Raw genomic sequence first — 19,119 nt, 5'->3', positions numbered from 1 at the left:
AAACTCAGCAGCTCTGAGGTAGTCGTGATATACTGAAGCGCTGTAACTTTCAGGGGTCACTTTTGACTTGAACTGTAGGGTCATTTTACGAAGTGTGTGCCATTTCCAGTTTAATCACGTGGTTTTAAAGTAACTGTTTGAGATTTAAGACATTTTAGATAGAGATACAAAATGTTTAAATGTTAATTGCATTGTGACATCAGGTCAATATGTTGAGGTAACAGTGCCTTGTGTTTAGAAAGAGAATTTATTGTTGAGATTCATACAAATATCCAACAGTTTTATTATATTATATTATATTTAGTGCTGGGCAGTGATTAATCGCATCCAAAATAAAAGTTTGTGTTTACATAATATATGTGTGTGTACTGTGTATAATACTTTTGTATATATAAATACACACATTTGTATGGATATATTTAAGAAATATTTGCATGTGTATACTATATATACTGTATATATATATTTATACATAATTTATATTTATACATAAATATACATATTTGATCTATAAATAACACATTTTTCTTAAATGCATGTGTCCAAAATAATCATACACAGTACACACACATACTGTATATTATGTAAACACAAACTTTTATTTTGGATGTGTTTAGCAAAATGTCTGTTAACACATAGTTGAAGATGGCATTGGTTAATCATTGTTACAAATAATATTTACACATAATAATAATACAATAATAATACATTTTATTTAGAAAAGCGCCTTTCAAGGTACCCAAGGACACTGTACAAATGGGTAAAATCAGGGAAATACAAAGAACTACTAAAACACAATGCAGCTACATCCATGATTGAATTCACTGAATTGAATTGAACTTGCACTGTATAAGGGAGACACAAATGGGACCCGTTTTGTAAAATGACCCTGCAGGTGTTGACTCTGACAGCTTGAATTTATGATAAATTTTTGTTGCATGTCATATCCATTATCAGATCACATTGTATTTTATTGGTCTTGGAATTAAATTAATTGATTGATGCTTGTTTTGATGCAACATCATCTCTATATCCTGGACAGAACTGATCTCAACTCAAACTGGCAAGCATTTTTTTTTTTTTTTTTTTTTTTTAAATATGAAGTTCAACTCAGGGAAACAAGCTTGTTTTCAGCTATAACCATTTTTGTCCTATTATTTTTTTGGATCAGGCACAATCCTTCTATAATACTTTATTTATTTATTATGCTCAAGTTATTTTGACCACAGTATTGCTCAGAGCTGCCAAATCATTTGCCTCCCACTCTTTTGTTGACAGCCGTGTTTCTGTGCGGTCTCGACTGCATTACTGCCGCACAGTAACTTCCATCAAAGCAGCGCTGTAGAATGCCACTTGACTCCAAAACCAAATATAACGTCGCTGCCAACTCATGCCAGCCCAGTGCCAACCCAGAATGAATGCGTTCCACTCCTACAGAGTAATATTTACAATTTGATCATGTTATTCTTTTCTCACTGCAGGTATTGGGGATATTTTAAAAACTGTCTGGCTATATGGAAACCGTTCCAAAGTACAGTGTCAGTTTTTTTTTTTTCATTAATGGGAAGAAACATAAACTATCTGTTTGTCTCTGTCTGTCAAGATGTTCAGGCAATTTGTGAAGGTAACAATTTGGTAGCATTTTAATTATTAGCCAGCGCTCACCCTGTGGTCTGTGTGGGTCCTAACGCCCCAGTATAGTAATGGGGACACTATACTGTCAACGAGCACCGTCCTTCGGGTGAGACGTTAAACCGAGGCCCTGACTCTCTGTGGTCACAAAAAATCCCAGGATGTCTTTCGAAAGAGTAGGGGTGTAACCCCTAGCCTGGCTCCGCCCTCCTACGCACTTCCGCTCAATTTTATTTTCCTTCAGTACTACGTCTGGGATTGTGCTGTAGACTTTGGTTTCCAGAAATAATTTTTTTACCGGTCCAATCAGCGAACAGAGGGAGTGGCTGAGAACGATGACGTTGATGTAGCGCGTCAGTTTGAGTTGGAGTTCAGTAACGGCAGCGGAGAAAGACGTGAGAAAATCTATTCGGTCCGTTGTTGCAAAACTGCCGAATATCCAGAAGTTAAAGCCGGAGCAAGATCAATGTTTGCTAAGTGTTGTTGGTGGCCATGATGTTGTGGCCCTCCTCCCCACGGGGTTCGGGAAAAGTTTAATTTTCCAGCTCACTCCGCTAGTGGATGAGTTAGCTAAGGCGAACGATAGGATGCAAAGCCGATAGTTGTTGTCGTCTCCTCTTGTTGCACTAATGGAGGACCAAGTGAGGGAGGCAGAGAGGTTAGGAGTTGGTGCTGGGCAGCTCGGCGTGCACGATGATCACTGTACAGCATTTGCGGCAGATCCGAAACGACCGCAGCGGCGTATTGTTAATGATTACACCCAGCTTCGACAGTTGACTGAATACATCACTGTCCTTAGTGTCAAATATACATTTAGAATTGTTCCTTGAACTCTTAAATTCGATGAACAAAACATGCAGCTCTCGTTGACAGACATCTTATTCTAAACATAATCCTGTGATCATTCGGACTTGTTTTTTTTTATTGCTTAAAACAATACACAAGTAATAACAGAAAACATAATACAAAAACAAACAAAAAATAATAATAAAAACAAAACAAAAATAAAACAGTAGGGGGATAATATAAAATAAACATGAACAAGTTAAGAGAATTACATGACACTGAAAAAAGGAAAATAATTACAAACAGATAATGTTTTTAAGGCTTTTTTTTGTTCTCAGACAACTTAATTGAAAAGAGGTATTTTTAAAATTCTTTCACAAATATAAGAAAGAGAGGTTTAGCATTTAGATATTTAGATTTATGAATATGGAATTCGGACTTGTTGTTTCCAGCCGGTTTCGGCGCATGACATACGTCACGACCACACGTTAGCGATTGGCTATGGCAGATCCTGAGTGACGCTGGGCAGATCCAATAGTTTTGATCTTTAACAGAGAACCCGCCTACAAGGAAGTAAACGTTTCTCAATGGAGCGAGGCCAGACTCTCTGTACAAATGAAATGTACGAGAGTCTGGTAGAACCAGGCTATGTAACCCCGGCATCCTGGCTGAATTTGCCCAGTGGCCTCTGTCCATCATGGCCTCCTAATCATCCCCATATATATATACACCAATTGGCTTCATCTCTGTCTCCTCTCCACCAGTAAGCTCAGGTGGATGCTACACACTGGTGATGGTTGAGGAGATTCGCTGTGTGAAGTGCTTTGAGTGCAGAGAAAAGCGCTATATAAATGTAATTAATTATTATTATTATATTATTAATATGTATTATTTCAGTTAGTTATATTCACTATCGATCAAAAGTTTGAGGACTCAAGAAGACTTTTATGCTCACCTTGGCTGCATTTATCGGATCAAAAATACAGTAAAACGGCAGTATTATTATTACAATTTAAAATAACTTTGTTCTATTTGAATATATCTTAAAATGTCATTTATTCCTGTGATGCAAAGCTGAATTTTCAGCATCATTACTCCAGTCTTTATTGTCACATGATCCTTCAGAAATCATTCGAATATGATGATTTGATTGATTCATCAAAGAATCCTGAAAAAAATGCATCATGATTTCCACAGAAATATCAAGCAGCACAACAGTTTTCTACCTTGATAATAATAAGAAATGTTTCTTAGGCCGCAAATCAGCATATTCGACTGATTTCTGAAGGATCATGTGACACTGAAGACTGGAGTAATGAAACGTGTCCTGTGCAATGACAAGCTCACTGGAGAAACAGCAGCTCTGTGTGATGGCGTATATCTCCATTCTCCTCCCATCCGCAGCTCCTGTGGCGATCATGGCCCCAGGGCCGTCTCTGCTGTTGCGCTTACGTAGCGCTTCTTATTTTTGGCCAAATGTGAAGCAAAACACAGGCGAGGTGATTGACGTTCACAGACTCTAAAGCTGTGTGAAGTCTCACCCTTTCGTGCCCTTTTATTCAGATGTGTCTTGGCACCACGGCGACGCTCTAAATCAGATCCTAACAAGGTTGATTTACTCCTAGAGCTGTGAACTGGAAATCACACTCAAACCAGTGCAGTTTCTGCTCCGGTAATGGTATGATTGATATTTAGATGAAACATGTTATTTTAAGGTAAGCACAGTGTTGGGTAAGTTACTAAATATATCTTCAACAATGTAATTAGATTAACTGGACTAATTACTCTCTCTAAAAAGTGTTGCATTACTTATTACTAATTACTTTAATAACAACCTCATCTGGCTGTACAATACAAGGATGAAACCGCTCTTTTAATTCTTTCAGATAAATAATATAAAATAGCATATAACCGCTCTTTTAATTCTTTCAGATAAATAATATAAAATAGCATATATTATTCTTGACCTGACCAAAGTAATTTAAAGGGAGAAGGTTACATTTACAAAAGCATACGTTTTAACATTAGACATTACATTTTGATGTTTAATCCACTATTGTTTTATGCAGAATTGTTCTATAGTCTATACGTATTTAATGCAATTACATCAGAGGTAACTGTAAAAGTTTAGTTTAAGTTTTTTTTATCTAATATTTATTTCGGCTTTCCATTTACAAAAAAAAAATTCAGTTTTTATAGTTTCATTTGTATTTTAAACAATACCAACACTGGTTCTGCCCTATCTTCCTGTGTCTACAAGAAATGCCAAAACAGAAACACTTGCCTTGTTTTCCAGTAATAAAATTGGTAAACATCAGTTAAACAAGATATATTTACCGTACTTGAACCGCAAAGCTATGTAAGACTTGATTTCAGACAATATGTCTTAAATTTAGTTTGTATAAAAGAAAAAAAGCAATTATCTGCATGCAAGTTCTTATTATTTTCTGTTCAAATTTTTCCAAAGACGTCTTGTAATGATTATTTTTTTTCATTAAATGTGGCATTAAATTGAAGTGTAGGATAATGTTTGTGACTGTGAAACAATGCCGCCATTGTCCCGAAGTTGATTTTCCGCACACATTTGTGCATGTGAGTCGGCCCAGACGTGCCATCACACTTTAGATGATATCTTTTCTTCGATACTTCAGACATGACTCAGCTGGTGTGTTTTTATTAGTGGGTCTGAATGAGTAGACTTTCATAAGATGTGTGCTGGATGGGATACAATGCACATTTTGTGCCGGTGTCCCTTTGTGGGTTTGGGTGGGAGCAAACGGAGAGCTCACTACACCCTGAAGGCTTCTATCCTGACTTTCCTAATCACTCTGTCTCTGTTCCAAAACACAGAGAGCTTCCATGCTGTGTTCTGTATGCATAGGCAACTGGCTTAAAAGGCAGCATCCTTACTGAAATCTGAACTTTTGAACATCCTTTTCATAAAGAATCCGGGAAAATACGAAGCAGCACAACTGGTTTCAAAATTGATAATAAGAAAAAATATTTCATGAGCAGCAAATCAGCATATTAGAATGTTTTCTGAAGGATCATGTGACACTGAAGACTGGAGTAATGATGCTGAAAATTCAGCTTTGCTTCTTTTTTCTAGTTTCGAAAACAAAGACAGATATTAAGCTGATACCTTCTTTGGTGTTATTCTGTTATAGGATCAGTCTAAGAATTTAAAAACTTTTTGCTCTGGAGGCCCACTAGACTTCACGAGTGTCAGATGAACTCCCTGAGCCGCACAACGGCGTCTGCACAATAAACACTTTAATCAGGTATATAAACACCTCTGAGGGTTCATCACACTCACTCTGATTGACTCTTCTGGGATTCCTGATTGCTGTAGGAGATCACGTGAAGAGCGAACCAGAAACAGAAAAGTGCCAGAGCCCAAGGGCAGCTTGTGATTGATATACAGGAAATAAGAGATTGAACCAGATCTCGACCTGATCCGATGGTGTGGCTGTTGATTAAAACACAATCGTGGTGTGTGTTTTCATTGAAAGGGCACAGAGTGGTGCATTGAGCTCCTGTGGTTTCACTTCTGTTATATATACAAACTAGCTGTTGTTTTAACCCAGATACAACCCGGTTTAAATACAACAACCCGGTTTAAGTGAGTCTCCAATTGTGTAATGCTACATACGTACGTGGTTAGGGTAAATGTGATAAAACAGTAGGGTCCACGGCTCTATCATTGGAGAAAGCGTAACAGTCAAGTTGGAGCATGTTGTGACTTGATAACCAATCAACACATTAACCCTTGACATCAATGAATTTCTGTCAGAGATGTACGAATCACACTGTTCCATAGAAATTAATTGCCAAATGTGAAGCCTTAAGCTGAATCCTACCTGTGGTAAAAAAAAAAATATATATATTATGTGACTTCTCATTCCACCCCCTGTGTAAATTATGTAAGCTCTAAAAATAGATAAATGAAAACATGTTGAAGATTAGCCAATGGGATATTACCTTTCATGCAGTGTAATACAGCTGTTTACAGCAAAAGTGATTGTGCAATGTATATTATGATCAAATGAGAATGTTTTTTGACATTCAGATTCATGTAAACCTTTTGTAGGAGACCTCCAAAACTAAATTAGGAACCTTTATTCTAATATTTCATAATAGGGGGATTTTAAATGATTAAGTTGTTTTCCCACAAATGCAGTTTATTGTGTAGTGAAGCCTCTCCACTGACATCCATTAAAAAAAAGCCCTCTGGTCTCTTTCCCTGCATATCGCAGTGTTATAGTTTTTGTTGTAACCTTGAAATCTTCCCTTTAAGCTGCTTTGACAGTGTTCCCTGAAACTTGCAGCTGATTTGACGCATCTCTCTTGCCCTACCCAGGGTATCGTGGGACAGTGGTGGAGAAGTACACATTTCGAGCCCTGGCGCCAATGATGTGGGCACCTACAGGTGCACCGCCACCAACGAGTTGGGCTCCGATTCAGAGACAACACATGTTATGTTGGCTGGTGAGACATCGCACACTGTTGCTCTCTTTAATGACTGTTTCTATAATGACTGTTTTATATGCAATGTGAGCTGTTTTTTTTTTGTTTTTTTCAAACAGAAACTCCCACGATCGCTGCATCACAGAGAAACACGTCGGATCTGAAGAGTACCAGTCTGAAGGTGGCGGTTGGAGGTGTTATCAGTGTCCGTTTAGGTGCCAACCTCACCCTGGAGTGCCCTGTCAAAGGTGAGGGATGATTTCACAACCAGAAGAGCAACAGGAAATTATGCTGTGCATCTTTTAAGAAATCATCATATGTCATACAAACTTGAAGCATATTCTCCAGTGCAGCCTCAATGTAGATGCTTAACAAAATACTTCACTCTGTGAAAAAGTGAACATGTTTGATGTGTGCATATCCTATGCTTAATAGCTCTTGTCCATGTGGTTTTGGTGAAAGATTCGACTAATTGGACAGAAATGATGTGTAAAGTCAACAGGCTTTCAGGATGCTGGGCCCCCTCTATGGGATTTATGCTGTGCTGCATCATTTACAACCAGCAATCTACTGAAAAATTGGCCTCCTGTCGGCCTATTGTACTAAAATTTTCTTTTTAGAGCTCTCTATAGATTTCTACTTGTACAATGAGTGGTCTAGCGGATTTTAGTGGATATAATTCATAATCATTCAGATATACTTTAATTAAAGTGTTTAATTAAAGTCTTGATCAATGATACTTTAAAATAAGACCAGTTTTTGGTATTTTTCTCCCCTTTATGGTTTCAAACTCCATACGCCCAAACTGGATACTCTTCTTCTTTTCACCTCCTTTTTATTTGCAAATTTATGTTAGGGCTGGGTATTGACACAAATGTCACGATTCAATTCGATTTCGATTCACAAGCTTACGATTCGATTAAATTCAAATCTATTCAATATCAATTAAATACAATATACAGTATATCAGGCACAGTGCATAACAAATTTTCTCAAGGGAAAAAAAAATCTCTTAACTATTGCTGTAATCTATACAAGGAGTCAGTTGGTACTACATTACAATAATAGTAAAGGTTGAAATGGACTGATTTATATACAAACCCTTAAAGTTTTTATAATAATAAAGTTAAAACACTAATTGATGGATTACATGAGGCATGATATTGATCTTGATAAGATGTACTGGATCTTTCAAGACCTTCTGATGTTCATTCATCTTTATCTTGTGCTGTATCTAGTAAAGCAGAAGCGATGATCAGTTAACGTGCGTTTCGCTTGATGTGAGGCGGCAATAGAAATATCTCACGTCACATTAAAGAGCGACAAAATGTATTATTTGAATTTCGTAATAAAATTGACAGAATTTGAATTAGAAAAGTAACAAAGCACAAAGCTACAAAGTTCTGTTCATTCATCAACTGAAAACAGCATAGACCAAAAGATCGATTCTTGGGATTTAATAATCGATATCGGTTTATAAAAATGAGAACTGATTAATATCGAGAAATCTATCTTTTTTTACCCAGCCCTAGTTTAAATAAATAAAGGCCTCTCTCAGGCCACTCTGTCTGTCTTCACTCCCCGCCGCAATTTATATGGAGTTGTTTATCTGGGGATTCTGTTGATGCAAAGGACACCTGCTGTTAACAATGGCCTCGCTGCAGCAGAGAACCATAAGTGTCAGCTGTTCTCTCATGCTTTCATCACCATCCGATTCCCTAAGATGAATAAATGGGATTTGAAGAGCAAGTCCAGTTGGCTTTTACAGAAAGGACGGCATAGGCGGCCACAGAGCAGTGGATTATGGGTAACGATGTAAGAAGATACTGTAATTGAGCGGTTAAACTGATGGTGTGGAGAGATGTGTTGTTAGAGGACGCACACATCCAGATACACACCCCCTACCACAACCGTCTGATTCAGGTTGCATGATTGCACAGTGTAATTCAGTCTGCTTATCACGTAGGTCATTAATAATAGCTCCGTTCTAAAACATAGTGAGCTGCCTACATAGACGGCTTCCATGTAACTTCAAAAGTGATTGATTTTCGAACATTCTTCAAGAAATTCAAGTCAAGTAACCTTCATTTATATAGCGCTTTTAACAATATAGATTGTTTCAAAACAGCTTTACAGTGATAATGGGAAATTACAGTAACAGAGATTGTTTTGGCTTTACAGGAGCGCTAGAATAAAGTTATTGTCCAGCTAAAGTTAGTTTTGATTGATTGATTCACTTCCGTTGCAAAGATCATTACTGTAGTTATTAACTTAGGTGCCGCTAACACGACACCATTCTAACAGGAAACACTCAACGCGCTCCGGCCCGCTCGTCCGCACGAAACTGGTGGCTCAAGAACGCAAACCCTGAAATAGATTCCAAGGTGCAAGCCTGGACAATTTTTGTAAAGAAGGTTATCTCTAACTTTAAAAACAGAAACCTGCGAAAATCCATGTTTAGTCTATAGGTATGCGCGTTTTAATATATATGTGCTCAGGCGTGTAGTCCTTCTTTACAAATCAACCCTCAACAAACTACTTGTCTGGCCTTAAAAATGTATAATAAATAATTATTTATCGCTTCCGCGTAGCCACGTGAACCGGAATTATCCTGACAACATATTATCTGTACAGAGGTAAAGAGAATGGAAGGAGGCCTTAACAGGGGAGAGACTAGTTGACACTTCAAGACTGTGTTGTCGTCGTGTCCAGGCGCAGGTCCTTCATCAGATCTGGATCCGGCGGACTGCGGTAAACTTCGGGATAAACAGAGAGACTAATATTAGCGTAGACGCCATCCTTCTTATGATATAACAAGTACATCAGGATTTAGAGTGTTCCCGGTTCCGGCTGACCTAATCTATGCAGCCTAACATTGAATTATTGAAGTCTATAATATGTTATGTGTATGCTAGGTCAGAGAGATGTGTTTTTAGTCTAGATTTGAACTGAAAGAGTGTGTGTGCTTCCCGGACAATGTTAGGAAGACTGTTCCAAAGTTTTGATGCCAAATAGGAAAAGGATCTACTGCCAGCAGTCGATTTTGATATTCTAGGTATTATCAACTGGCCGGAATTTTGAGATCGCAATAGATGTGAAGGACTATAATGCGGTAAGAGCTCGCTCAAGTACTGGGGAGCTAAACCATTTAGTGCTTTGTAAGTAATCAGCAATATTTTAAAATGTATACGATGTTTAATAGGGAGCCAATGCAGTGTTGACAGAACCGGGCTAATATGGTCATACTTCCTGGTGTGCTGCTGTGTTTTGGACTAGCTGTAGTTTGTTTATTAAGCGTGCAGGGCAACCACCCATAATAGCATTGCAATAATCTAGCATTGATGTCATGAACACATTAATTGTTCAGCGTTTGTCATTGAGAGCATATGATGTAATTTAGATATATTTTTAAGATGGAAAAATGCAGTTTTACAGATACTAGACACTTGACTGATACTAGACAAGTAGTGCTGAGTGCACAGGAGAACTTTAATCAGTATTCAATTCAAGTTTATTTGTTAAGCCCTTTTCACAATACATATTATTTCACAATACAAAATTTATTATTTCAATGCAGAGTGTGTCAAAGTAATGTCCATATGGCAGTAATATAGAGCTATAATATAGTACATCATCTGGCTCTACAACAGGTCAAAAGTCAAAGATATGGTTTTCATTAGGATTTGAAAATAGTCAGAGAGCATTATTGGAACAGTGTTTGTATGAGTATGCAGTCAGTAGGCGGCCAGCACATAGAGATACACATTTTGTGTGTAATATATCTTCTTTTATGTTCCATTTTTTTCTTCATAATCATGTAGTTATTGTTCCTGTGTACGTTTCTCCTCCCAGTGGAAATTTCCTCTCCAAGAAAATAGAGAGGTCACTTCGGCGGCCACTATTAATCCTACCTACATTAACAACATCAGTTTCTGCCATCTTTGCAAGCATGCCTGACAGTTTACTGTTGCCAAAGTGTGTCAATGCCCACGTGTACGCTTGATACACACACACACACACACACACACACACACCTCAAGGCCTCCGATGTTATTTTCCATTCCTGAGAGCGTGTCTATTCATTGGCTCTCAGACTAACGGCTGTATGTCAGTACTAATGTCTCCACTCGGTAGAACAGGGGACCATAAAACTCAGACTCCAATCCATGTGCTGCTCATTATTTTCACCCGGGGTGTCCCATGGGAACTGGTTGGAGGGAGGCAATTTGCATTCATTGTGCCCATTTGTACAAGTAATTTGTGGCAATCTGCTGGCCTCTTGTTGATCTGCTCTTTGAATCAACATTTTCAGCGGTTTGAATAATTCTGCGTGAGCTTTAATGTTGATATATGAGTCTTTTAATGGTAAGATAGCAGTTGCCCCTAAATACTGGAGCTTGTTCGGTGATTTGTCATGAGCTTAGGTTTGTTTTTGGGAAAGCTGCTCCCAGACCAGTGCGTTTGGCATTTTTCATGAATAGGGTACAGGGTCCAATATGCTTATAAATATTGTATGAGCTGTTTGATTTATGTTCATTTTATTTAAATGTTGCAGTTTTTGAAACAAATTTTGGCACGTCTTAGTTTGTGTGATTCTGTTATACTGTATAACAATAATACTTTATTTTCATGCTGTGCTATTTTTTTGTTAAATAATAGTTTATGTAACATATCTAACATTTCTGACAACATAGAATTTGCCCTTCCAACACCTTTAAAAAGTAATGGGACACCAAAGTGTACCCTACTCACAGAAAGTGGTGATTAGTGTCAGCTCCAGACTTGAGTGTGAATTGATTGATTGAGAGTGACTTGACGTTTATCTCTGAACAGGTGTCCCTCAGCCAACAGTGAGCTGGCACCACAAGGAGGGTCCGCTAGGCGCCAGTGCTAGTCCTCTTCGGAACGGATCTCTGCTCTTGAGAAACCTCACACTGCAAGACTACGGCACCTACTCCTGCGTGGCTGCCAACAGCATTGGAAAATCGGTGGCCTCCAGCCTGCTACGTGTGGCGGGTGAGTAGCGATTCCCATAGTAGCCATATGTCAGTCGACACTTCACCGGGTGACAGGGAAATCCTTGCACGACAGCGCTTCGGTGCTAAGTGAACCGCACTTTGTGGGTTGGCTCTGTTTCCGACAAAGTCAGCTAACTCAGCGGGAGATTTGCGAGTCGTATATTGATATTGGCATCGTTTGGCGCGTCCTGTTGAGAAATAACGTGAGACCTACAGCCTACAGGGGTGGTAAAATCCATCTATGCAGCGAAATGAAGAAATATGCCCTTCTTTATAGAGGCCGTTTGTCTCTGGAGATCTCATAGGCCACATACAGAAGGCAGTCGAGGCCCTTATTTGGAGGCCCTCAGTATTTTATTAATTGAGGTCATTTCTGTCTCCATCAAAGTCAGCCATAATCTCTCTGCTGATTGGAAAAATGCTCTGACTAAGAATAATAATTCAACTACTTGAGGTCATTCAACCATCAAAAAACAAAACAATCTACAGTACCTATAGGAATGCTTTGGTTGATTGCGTTTGATGACACAATGCTCTTTTCATGGCAGGATCTTTGGGTGAATCTGAGCACCAGACTTCAAAGGAAATGAACAGGAAGAGGGTTCTGATGACCTCTGTGATCGGCACCAGCGTCACGGTCAAACCAGGAGATATCTTAAGGATAGGTACAGCACTTTTAATGTTGTGTAAATGGTATGAGCTTGTTTTGTAATTTAAACACCATATAATTAGTCTCACCTACATCATTTTCCATTTTGTTATTGTGTATGACTGTGTGAGACTTGTTTTCAAAGAATATGTCTTACTACAGATACTTTCATGTGTTTTTAGCTTGTTTCACAAAGCAAATTTATTTAATTTCAAGAATTTTAAGATCTTTTACCTCAATAACCATTAAAAAATACTAATTAAAAACTTTTTAAAAATCCAACAAAGAGATGTTTCATGACATACATACATTTCTAAAAGGTTGCTAAATTAGGACAGCAGGTACCACAGCATAGGGATGTGAGTTTACTGTATGTATTGGGCAGCCTTTGTAGCTCTTATTCTTGTGTCTTTGTTTTTGTGAGTTTAGATTTTCCATTAAGACTGTTTAATTGAGTCTTAAATGCTTTTCACTGCATGTTTTGCAGACTTTAGTGAATACATGGCTTGCTTTTTAAGACTAATTGCAAACGACAGGAGATGTCAAATCCATTTCCTCTTAAAATTCACCCATAACCCCTTTAGGTTGTCCAGTGGTCTCCAGTCACAAGAAGCCCATCAAGTGGTCCTATCAGAACCAGACCCTGAAGCAGAGTCCAGACGTGAGCTACCGCATGCTGGCGGGAGGACGTGTTCTGGAGATGAACACGCATGGAGGGGAATTTGACGGACGTTACGAGTGCCAAACACAGACCAACAACCAGCAGCGTCTCACAGCTTGGATTCACGTGCTTTCACAAGGTTAGTGTGAAGAGAAACAACTTGGGTGAGGAGAAACAAGAGCTCTCTATAGTTTTGGAATAGCATACAGTAGGGTCGTCACAATATCATAAACATATTTTATGAAACTATACTATAGCTAAATGCAAAATGAAATCTACAAAATGAACCACATTTTTAAAAGATATATCGTAAATGAAAACAGATTTTGTCTGAATACTTTATTAATGAGAATGAATAACTGGCTATTTTTACCAATCAAATGAAATCAGTGAACAAAATAGAAGTGACATTTACACTAGATGTATTTACACTGACACTTTAATGCTGCTTAGAGGTGGTATTAATGAATTTACACTGCAATTACAATTACATAAATAGTTTAATGTTATGAGATTAATGTTTGAAATATACAATTTTGAATATAGAAATGAAATAATAGGCCTACATTTAAATAGGAAACTGAAACCGCTGGTAGGTGGCGCCAAGTCTTGATGATCGAGTCGCTGAATCATTTATTTAACTGATTCGTTCAGTTCTCTGGATGTAATGGGTGGAGCTTGAAGGTCTATCCACACCCTAACACCACCCATAACCCTATTGCTAAACCTAATTAGGTCAAGCTCCACCCATTTGATCCACAGAGGTGGAGCTGGACTAGGTTAAACTCCACCCATGACGTCCAGAAAGGGGGAGCTGGACTTCATGTGACTGCAGTTCATTGAATGATTCATTGAATCATTGACTCACCCAAATCGGTCAAAAACACGGATTCATTCAGAAACAAACCACGGCTGTGTGTTGCTCGGAGTGGCATAACAATTCTCCTTCGAACTATTTTCATTGGTGAAATAAATCGAAAACATCAATATTTACAATGTTGTGTCTAAAATGCCATTTAATAATAACTTTTTGTTTATTGAACTGTTGTATTAAATCAATCATATTTGCAGTCGTGCTGATATTCGGAAAAACAATACTCTTACACATGTCATATTGCTAACCATAGGCTATATACAGGAGGCTACCATAAAACATAGGAGCATTTTTGCCAGCACATTTGGCTTTTTTTTTTTATCCTAGTGATCCTACGTTGACAACATTTTCAAGCATCAGATGCACGCTCTTGATTTGAAGGCTTTCATATTAAGATTCTTAGATATTAAGCTTCTTTAACCAAGCTTTAAAGGATCATTGCATATCTCCTTCACAGATGAGGCAATTCCACAATTCATCTTGGCATGCTCATGTCATCTAAGCTTTCAGCTTAGAACAAAAAAGTCCTCATTTTTTGACAAAAAGCTGTCATTGAAGAGAAAGCATAAAAAGCTATCACATCACATGACACCAAGCAAAGGATGAGAAGTATTAAAAATAAATGAGGGTAAATATAAAAAATCATGATGCATTAAAGATCAAATTCTGTGCACTAATATCATTATCTAATCATATATTATCTATTATATATATCATTATATATAACACTTTTTTTTTTTTTTTTTTTTTTTTAATAAGCTTTATCATGTTAGGGATTTAAAAATTATGCACACTATCCAATTGTAATATACATATGGTTTTGTTCTTCATTCATGTATGTTATTGTTATTTGTTACTGGGTTTGTGTGTCTTTTTGTTGTATGTATAATGTGACAATAAAAAAAGAAGCAAATTAAAACAAATAAAAAGTACTAGTATAAAAGTCTGTGAATGATGAATAGCTGTTGTCTTCTAATGAAACTCAACACGCAGAATAGACAGGAAAGTAAAATTGTTATGAGTTGTGTTGAAGGCTTGGACATGAATTGGACATCAGTTCTGTCTTGTAGAGAACCAACCGCTCGGAGAGCTCATTTGTGTCTTGTTAAAGCTCCATGTCTTCTTTTCAGTTCCGGCACAATGCCAGAAATTTTAAAAGACAGAGACGATTGTGTGGATATTCAAGCCCAGATTCCTAGTAACCTTGAAGAGCTTGTTAATGGTCTCCATAACCTCTCACTTTGAATCAGGTCGATTTTGCAGCTACTTGAGTGGTTGTGGTTCATCTCTGATCGTCCTTGCCTGATGCTAAGATACATTCCGATTCATTCCGAACATATAACATATAAACATATAAACATATTGGTGCATGTTTGGAGTGTACATAAACGTATTGTTTTTAGGGATGATATATCGGTACCATATTGGTTATGGTTATTGATCAATAGTAGGCATTTTTTTTATTAATCAGTTTCTGTTTATGTTGGATTGGCCGGTATTTAATTGTGCATGCTAATTTTTCCTATTTCTATATTTATGCAAATATATGCAAAATTTTGAAAACAGGTTTCAAAGTGCAAGTTTTTGAAAACGATACCAATATCGGTGGTCAACGCTGGTCGGTCGTTACCAAAACAGTGACGTCATGCGCATGCATATTAAACTCTCAGTCTCAGTCTATAGTGACATCGTCAGCTACTGGCATGGCATGGCATATAACAGCGTTTTTAGTCATTTTCACAGCTCTGTGTGAATGGGATTGCATTGACAACATTGTCTGTATGCACTTTTTTTTAAACGCAAATGAAAAAGTTTTTAGTACAGTTTACAGTTTTAATTGTATAATAAAATAAATGATACAATTCTATAGTATTTATACTATTTATATAATATTTATACTAAATAAATGACAAACTAAAGGCAAAAAACTAAAATCTGTTTTTAAATAATTATCTGTTTATTGGTATCGACCAGAATTTGAATATCATCCCTAATTTTTCTCTTTGTGTTTTTTTTTTCAGAGTTTGAGTGGCATTTGGGCGAGTGGAGCACATGCAGCGCTTCCTGTGGCAGCAGAGGGACTCAGATGAGGAAGGTACGATGTCTGACGTCAGAGGGAAGGGAGACACCTCATTCGGTCTGTCATCATCTTCCCAAACCGATCAGTCAAAAACAACCGTGCAACCTCCTGGACTGCCCTCCCAGGTATGCTTCAATAAGTAAATAAATAAATGTACTTCATAATCTGAAGCATTTGGCACCTTCATCTGGCATTACACAGTCTGCATGTTAGTAGAGTAGAATGGTTTCATATATGGTTAATTTCTAAAGAAATCATTATGGCAACTGAGCTGATTAAGAGATTTTATGAGCACACTTTAGGGGGTCCTATTAATATGCTTTGTTAAATTTTCAACGTTCTTTAGTGTGTAATATTGCTGTTTGAGCATGAAAAAGGTCTGCAAAGTTACAAAGTCACTCCAAAGGGGATTCTCTATATCGGTGCGCACTGTTTCTAAAATCCTTGAAACGCCTCCATTGTAGTCTTGAGTTTTCTTTCTGGGAACAAACACGTCACAATATTCCTCGTTTAAATAATTCCCGCCCAAGGCATATTGTTAAAAGTGCTTTATAAATTAAGGTGATATGCAAAAAAACAAATATTATTCAATATTTGACCAATCACAACACATTGGTCCAGCTGACCAATCAGAGCACATTGTGATTTTCGGAAGGAGACAGAGAGATAGACAGAAACTAAACCGAGAGATACTGACAGACTGGGAAGAGAAGTGCTGCAACAAGGTAAAGTATGTGAAAAATATGGTGTATTTTAAACATTAAAGCATGAAAACCTATTCTAGTAGACCCTAAAAACAAAATCAAGTCTTTACAAAAGGGCATAATAGGTCATGTGGTGAAAATCAAGCTTTTAATGTTGTTTATATGTCTATGTGGGGTTTTTAATATGCTTTAAGATAAACCTTGTGTAAATTTATCAGTCAACACGATTGCGGAGTATTGTCTCCTTAAAACTGCAGTGAACCAAAGACAGTCTCAAAAATATGGCTTGGAATCGCTGGTGTTTCTGACGTCACAAACTACCTACCAATACGTAACCAATACCCCCAAAACGAGTGTATCCCTGAGCTGGTGTGAGTGAGTGGAGGCGGGGCTAATTTGCATATTCATAGAACTGCGTATACTAAATGAGGCAAGGGTGTAGAGTTATATTCAAGCTATTTTAAAGGTGGGGTAAGCCGTTTTTGAAATATGCTGTTAGCCAATTGTGGTGAGGTGGGCGTGGTTCAGCGACGTCGGCCGGTGGCACTGGACCCACTGCGCGGTCTTCTTCGGGAGCCGCGCCACCAACTGCTCCAGCACCACCTTATCGATGATGGGTTTTGGGTGGCCCGAACCTCCCGGTCTATCCAGCTCCGGAACAGCTCGTGGTCTTCCTGCTGGGCTCGGAGGAGCACCTCGAACCGACGCTCCTGTTCCTCCTTCATGCCCTGCAAGGCTTGATGTTGCTCCTGGTGAAGACGAGTCCCCCTGTAAGCGAGTCGACTGCATTAACAATGACACCAGACACTGCATTTTCTAGCAGTCGCCAAGGCGACTCATTAGCTGGCCTCCGTTACGCACGCAATCCAAGAGATGATGTTTGTTTATCATAGCAGAAGCACAACAAAATAATGCTTCATGAAAAATAAAGTGCAGATGATGAACGAATGACAAGGAAGCACAAAAAATGAATGTACAGTACACAATAGTATTAACAAACAAGAGTTGGTTGTTAGTTGCCAACAGCACAGCAGCTCCAGACACACATGACACTCAAACCCAGTGTTATCAAAGAAACAGCCGTGTCTGTTTTCAGGCCCTCCCACTTAGCTCTCTCCAGCGCTGGACAGCTTTTCTAATATTAACGCGGGTCCTAAAGCTCTTGCCCAGACATAACCCTTTATTTCTTTCTGCAGTCTTTCTTCAAATCTCCCTCATGATTGTTCTCTCTCCTCCACCGACATACGCCCCCTAATGTTGATTGGCTACACGTTTGTTGTTGTGTCAGTCCGACTAGCTTCCAAACAGCATATTTCAAAAACGACTTGCCCCACCTTTAAAACCCCTTAAGTGTCACCGGCCCACAGGTGGCACTTAAGGGGTTTTAAACAGCCATTACATATTTAAAACAGTAATATCCTATACTAAACCTAAACTAATCTTGACTGTTATGAGGATGAGGAAGGATGAACCCAATAGCAGACAGTAGTCAAGGCAACACGATTTATTAAACAAATAACTGGGAAAACAAAGCCCACGAGGGGGCAAAACAAGACAGGACTATGAGACTAACTAGACTGAGACAGATAACTATAGGGACACAAATAACCTTTACAGGCAAAAGCGCAACAGGACTAAAACTCTTGACAAGATACTCACAGACTCTGACAAAGGTTTGACAAGGATTAACACTCAGGTAACAATCACAATGAACCGACAAAAGACAGCAGATACAAGAGGATTAAATAGGGAACACTAATGACGAGGACAGGTGAAACTGACTAGACAATAATCACAAGACGAGGATAACAAGGGGGCGGGGTAACGAGACGAGACAACACAAGCACATGGTCCAAATAACAGACCATGCGCTTGTACATAAACATGGGTCTGCCATGATCCTGCCACAAGACCAGTGAAATCAAAGACAAGATGGCAGAATCATGACATTGACAAACTGTATATCATTTGAAAGCTTACAATCTCTAAGTTTCATATTTGGTGATTTATTTTCAAAATAAATTACAGAGGAGCCTTAATTTATCAATTTGCAACAATAATATTTTCATACTCCTAAGGCGTGTTCAGACCTGTATTTTGAAATAGCGATGAACAGGAAAAATCATGAAAGAATGGTAGAAACCTCAGTTTGTTTTCATGCCAAGAGTTCAAAAGATAACATCCATTATTATTATTTTTAGAAAAAAAGGTCTGAAAATGTTTTAAATATAAAGAAAAAATTATAGAT

At 38.1% G+C, this 19,119-nt stretch overlaps 1 protein-coding gene across 1 annotated transcript in view; it reads left to right on the top strand.

Annotated features, from left to right (window-relative positions):
* Positions 1-19,119, top strand: part of adamtsl3 (ADAMTS-like 3) — a 180,353-nt gene that overhangs the window by 151,424 nt on the left and 9,810 nt on the right. Inside the window, exons 22-27 of the mRNA XM_056259125.1 lie at positions 6,779-6,906; positions 7,005-7,133; positions 11,719-11,901; positions 12,452-12,568; positions 13,137-13,352; positions 16,109-16,292. Coding sequence (XP_056115100.1) covers positions 6,779-6,906; positions 7,005-7,133; positions 11,719-11,901; positions 12,452-12,568; positions 13,137-13,352; positions 16,109-16,292 — 957 coding nt within the window. The remainder of the gene's footprint in view (positions 1-6,778; positions 6,907-7,004; positions 7,134-11,718; positions 11,902-12,451; positions 12,569-13,136; positions 13,353-16,108; positions 16,293-19,119) is intronic.

The sequence above is a fragment of the Rhinichthys klamathensis genome, unplaced genomic scaffold (assembly GCF_029890125.1).
Source record: "Rhinichthys klamathensis goyatoka isolate OS25496 unplaced genomic scaffold, OSU_Roscu_1.1 h1tg000165l_1, whole genome shotgun sequence".
In the NCBI taxonomy this organism is placed as follows: Eukaryota; Metazoa; Chordata; class Actinopteri; order Cypriniformes; family Leuciscidae; genus Rhinichthys; species Rhinichthys klamathensis.
This window is presented reverse-complemented; position numbering and strand designations above follow the sequence as displayed.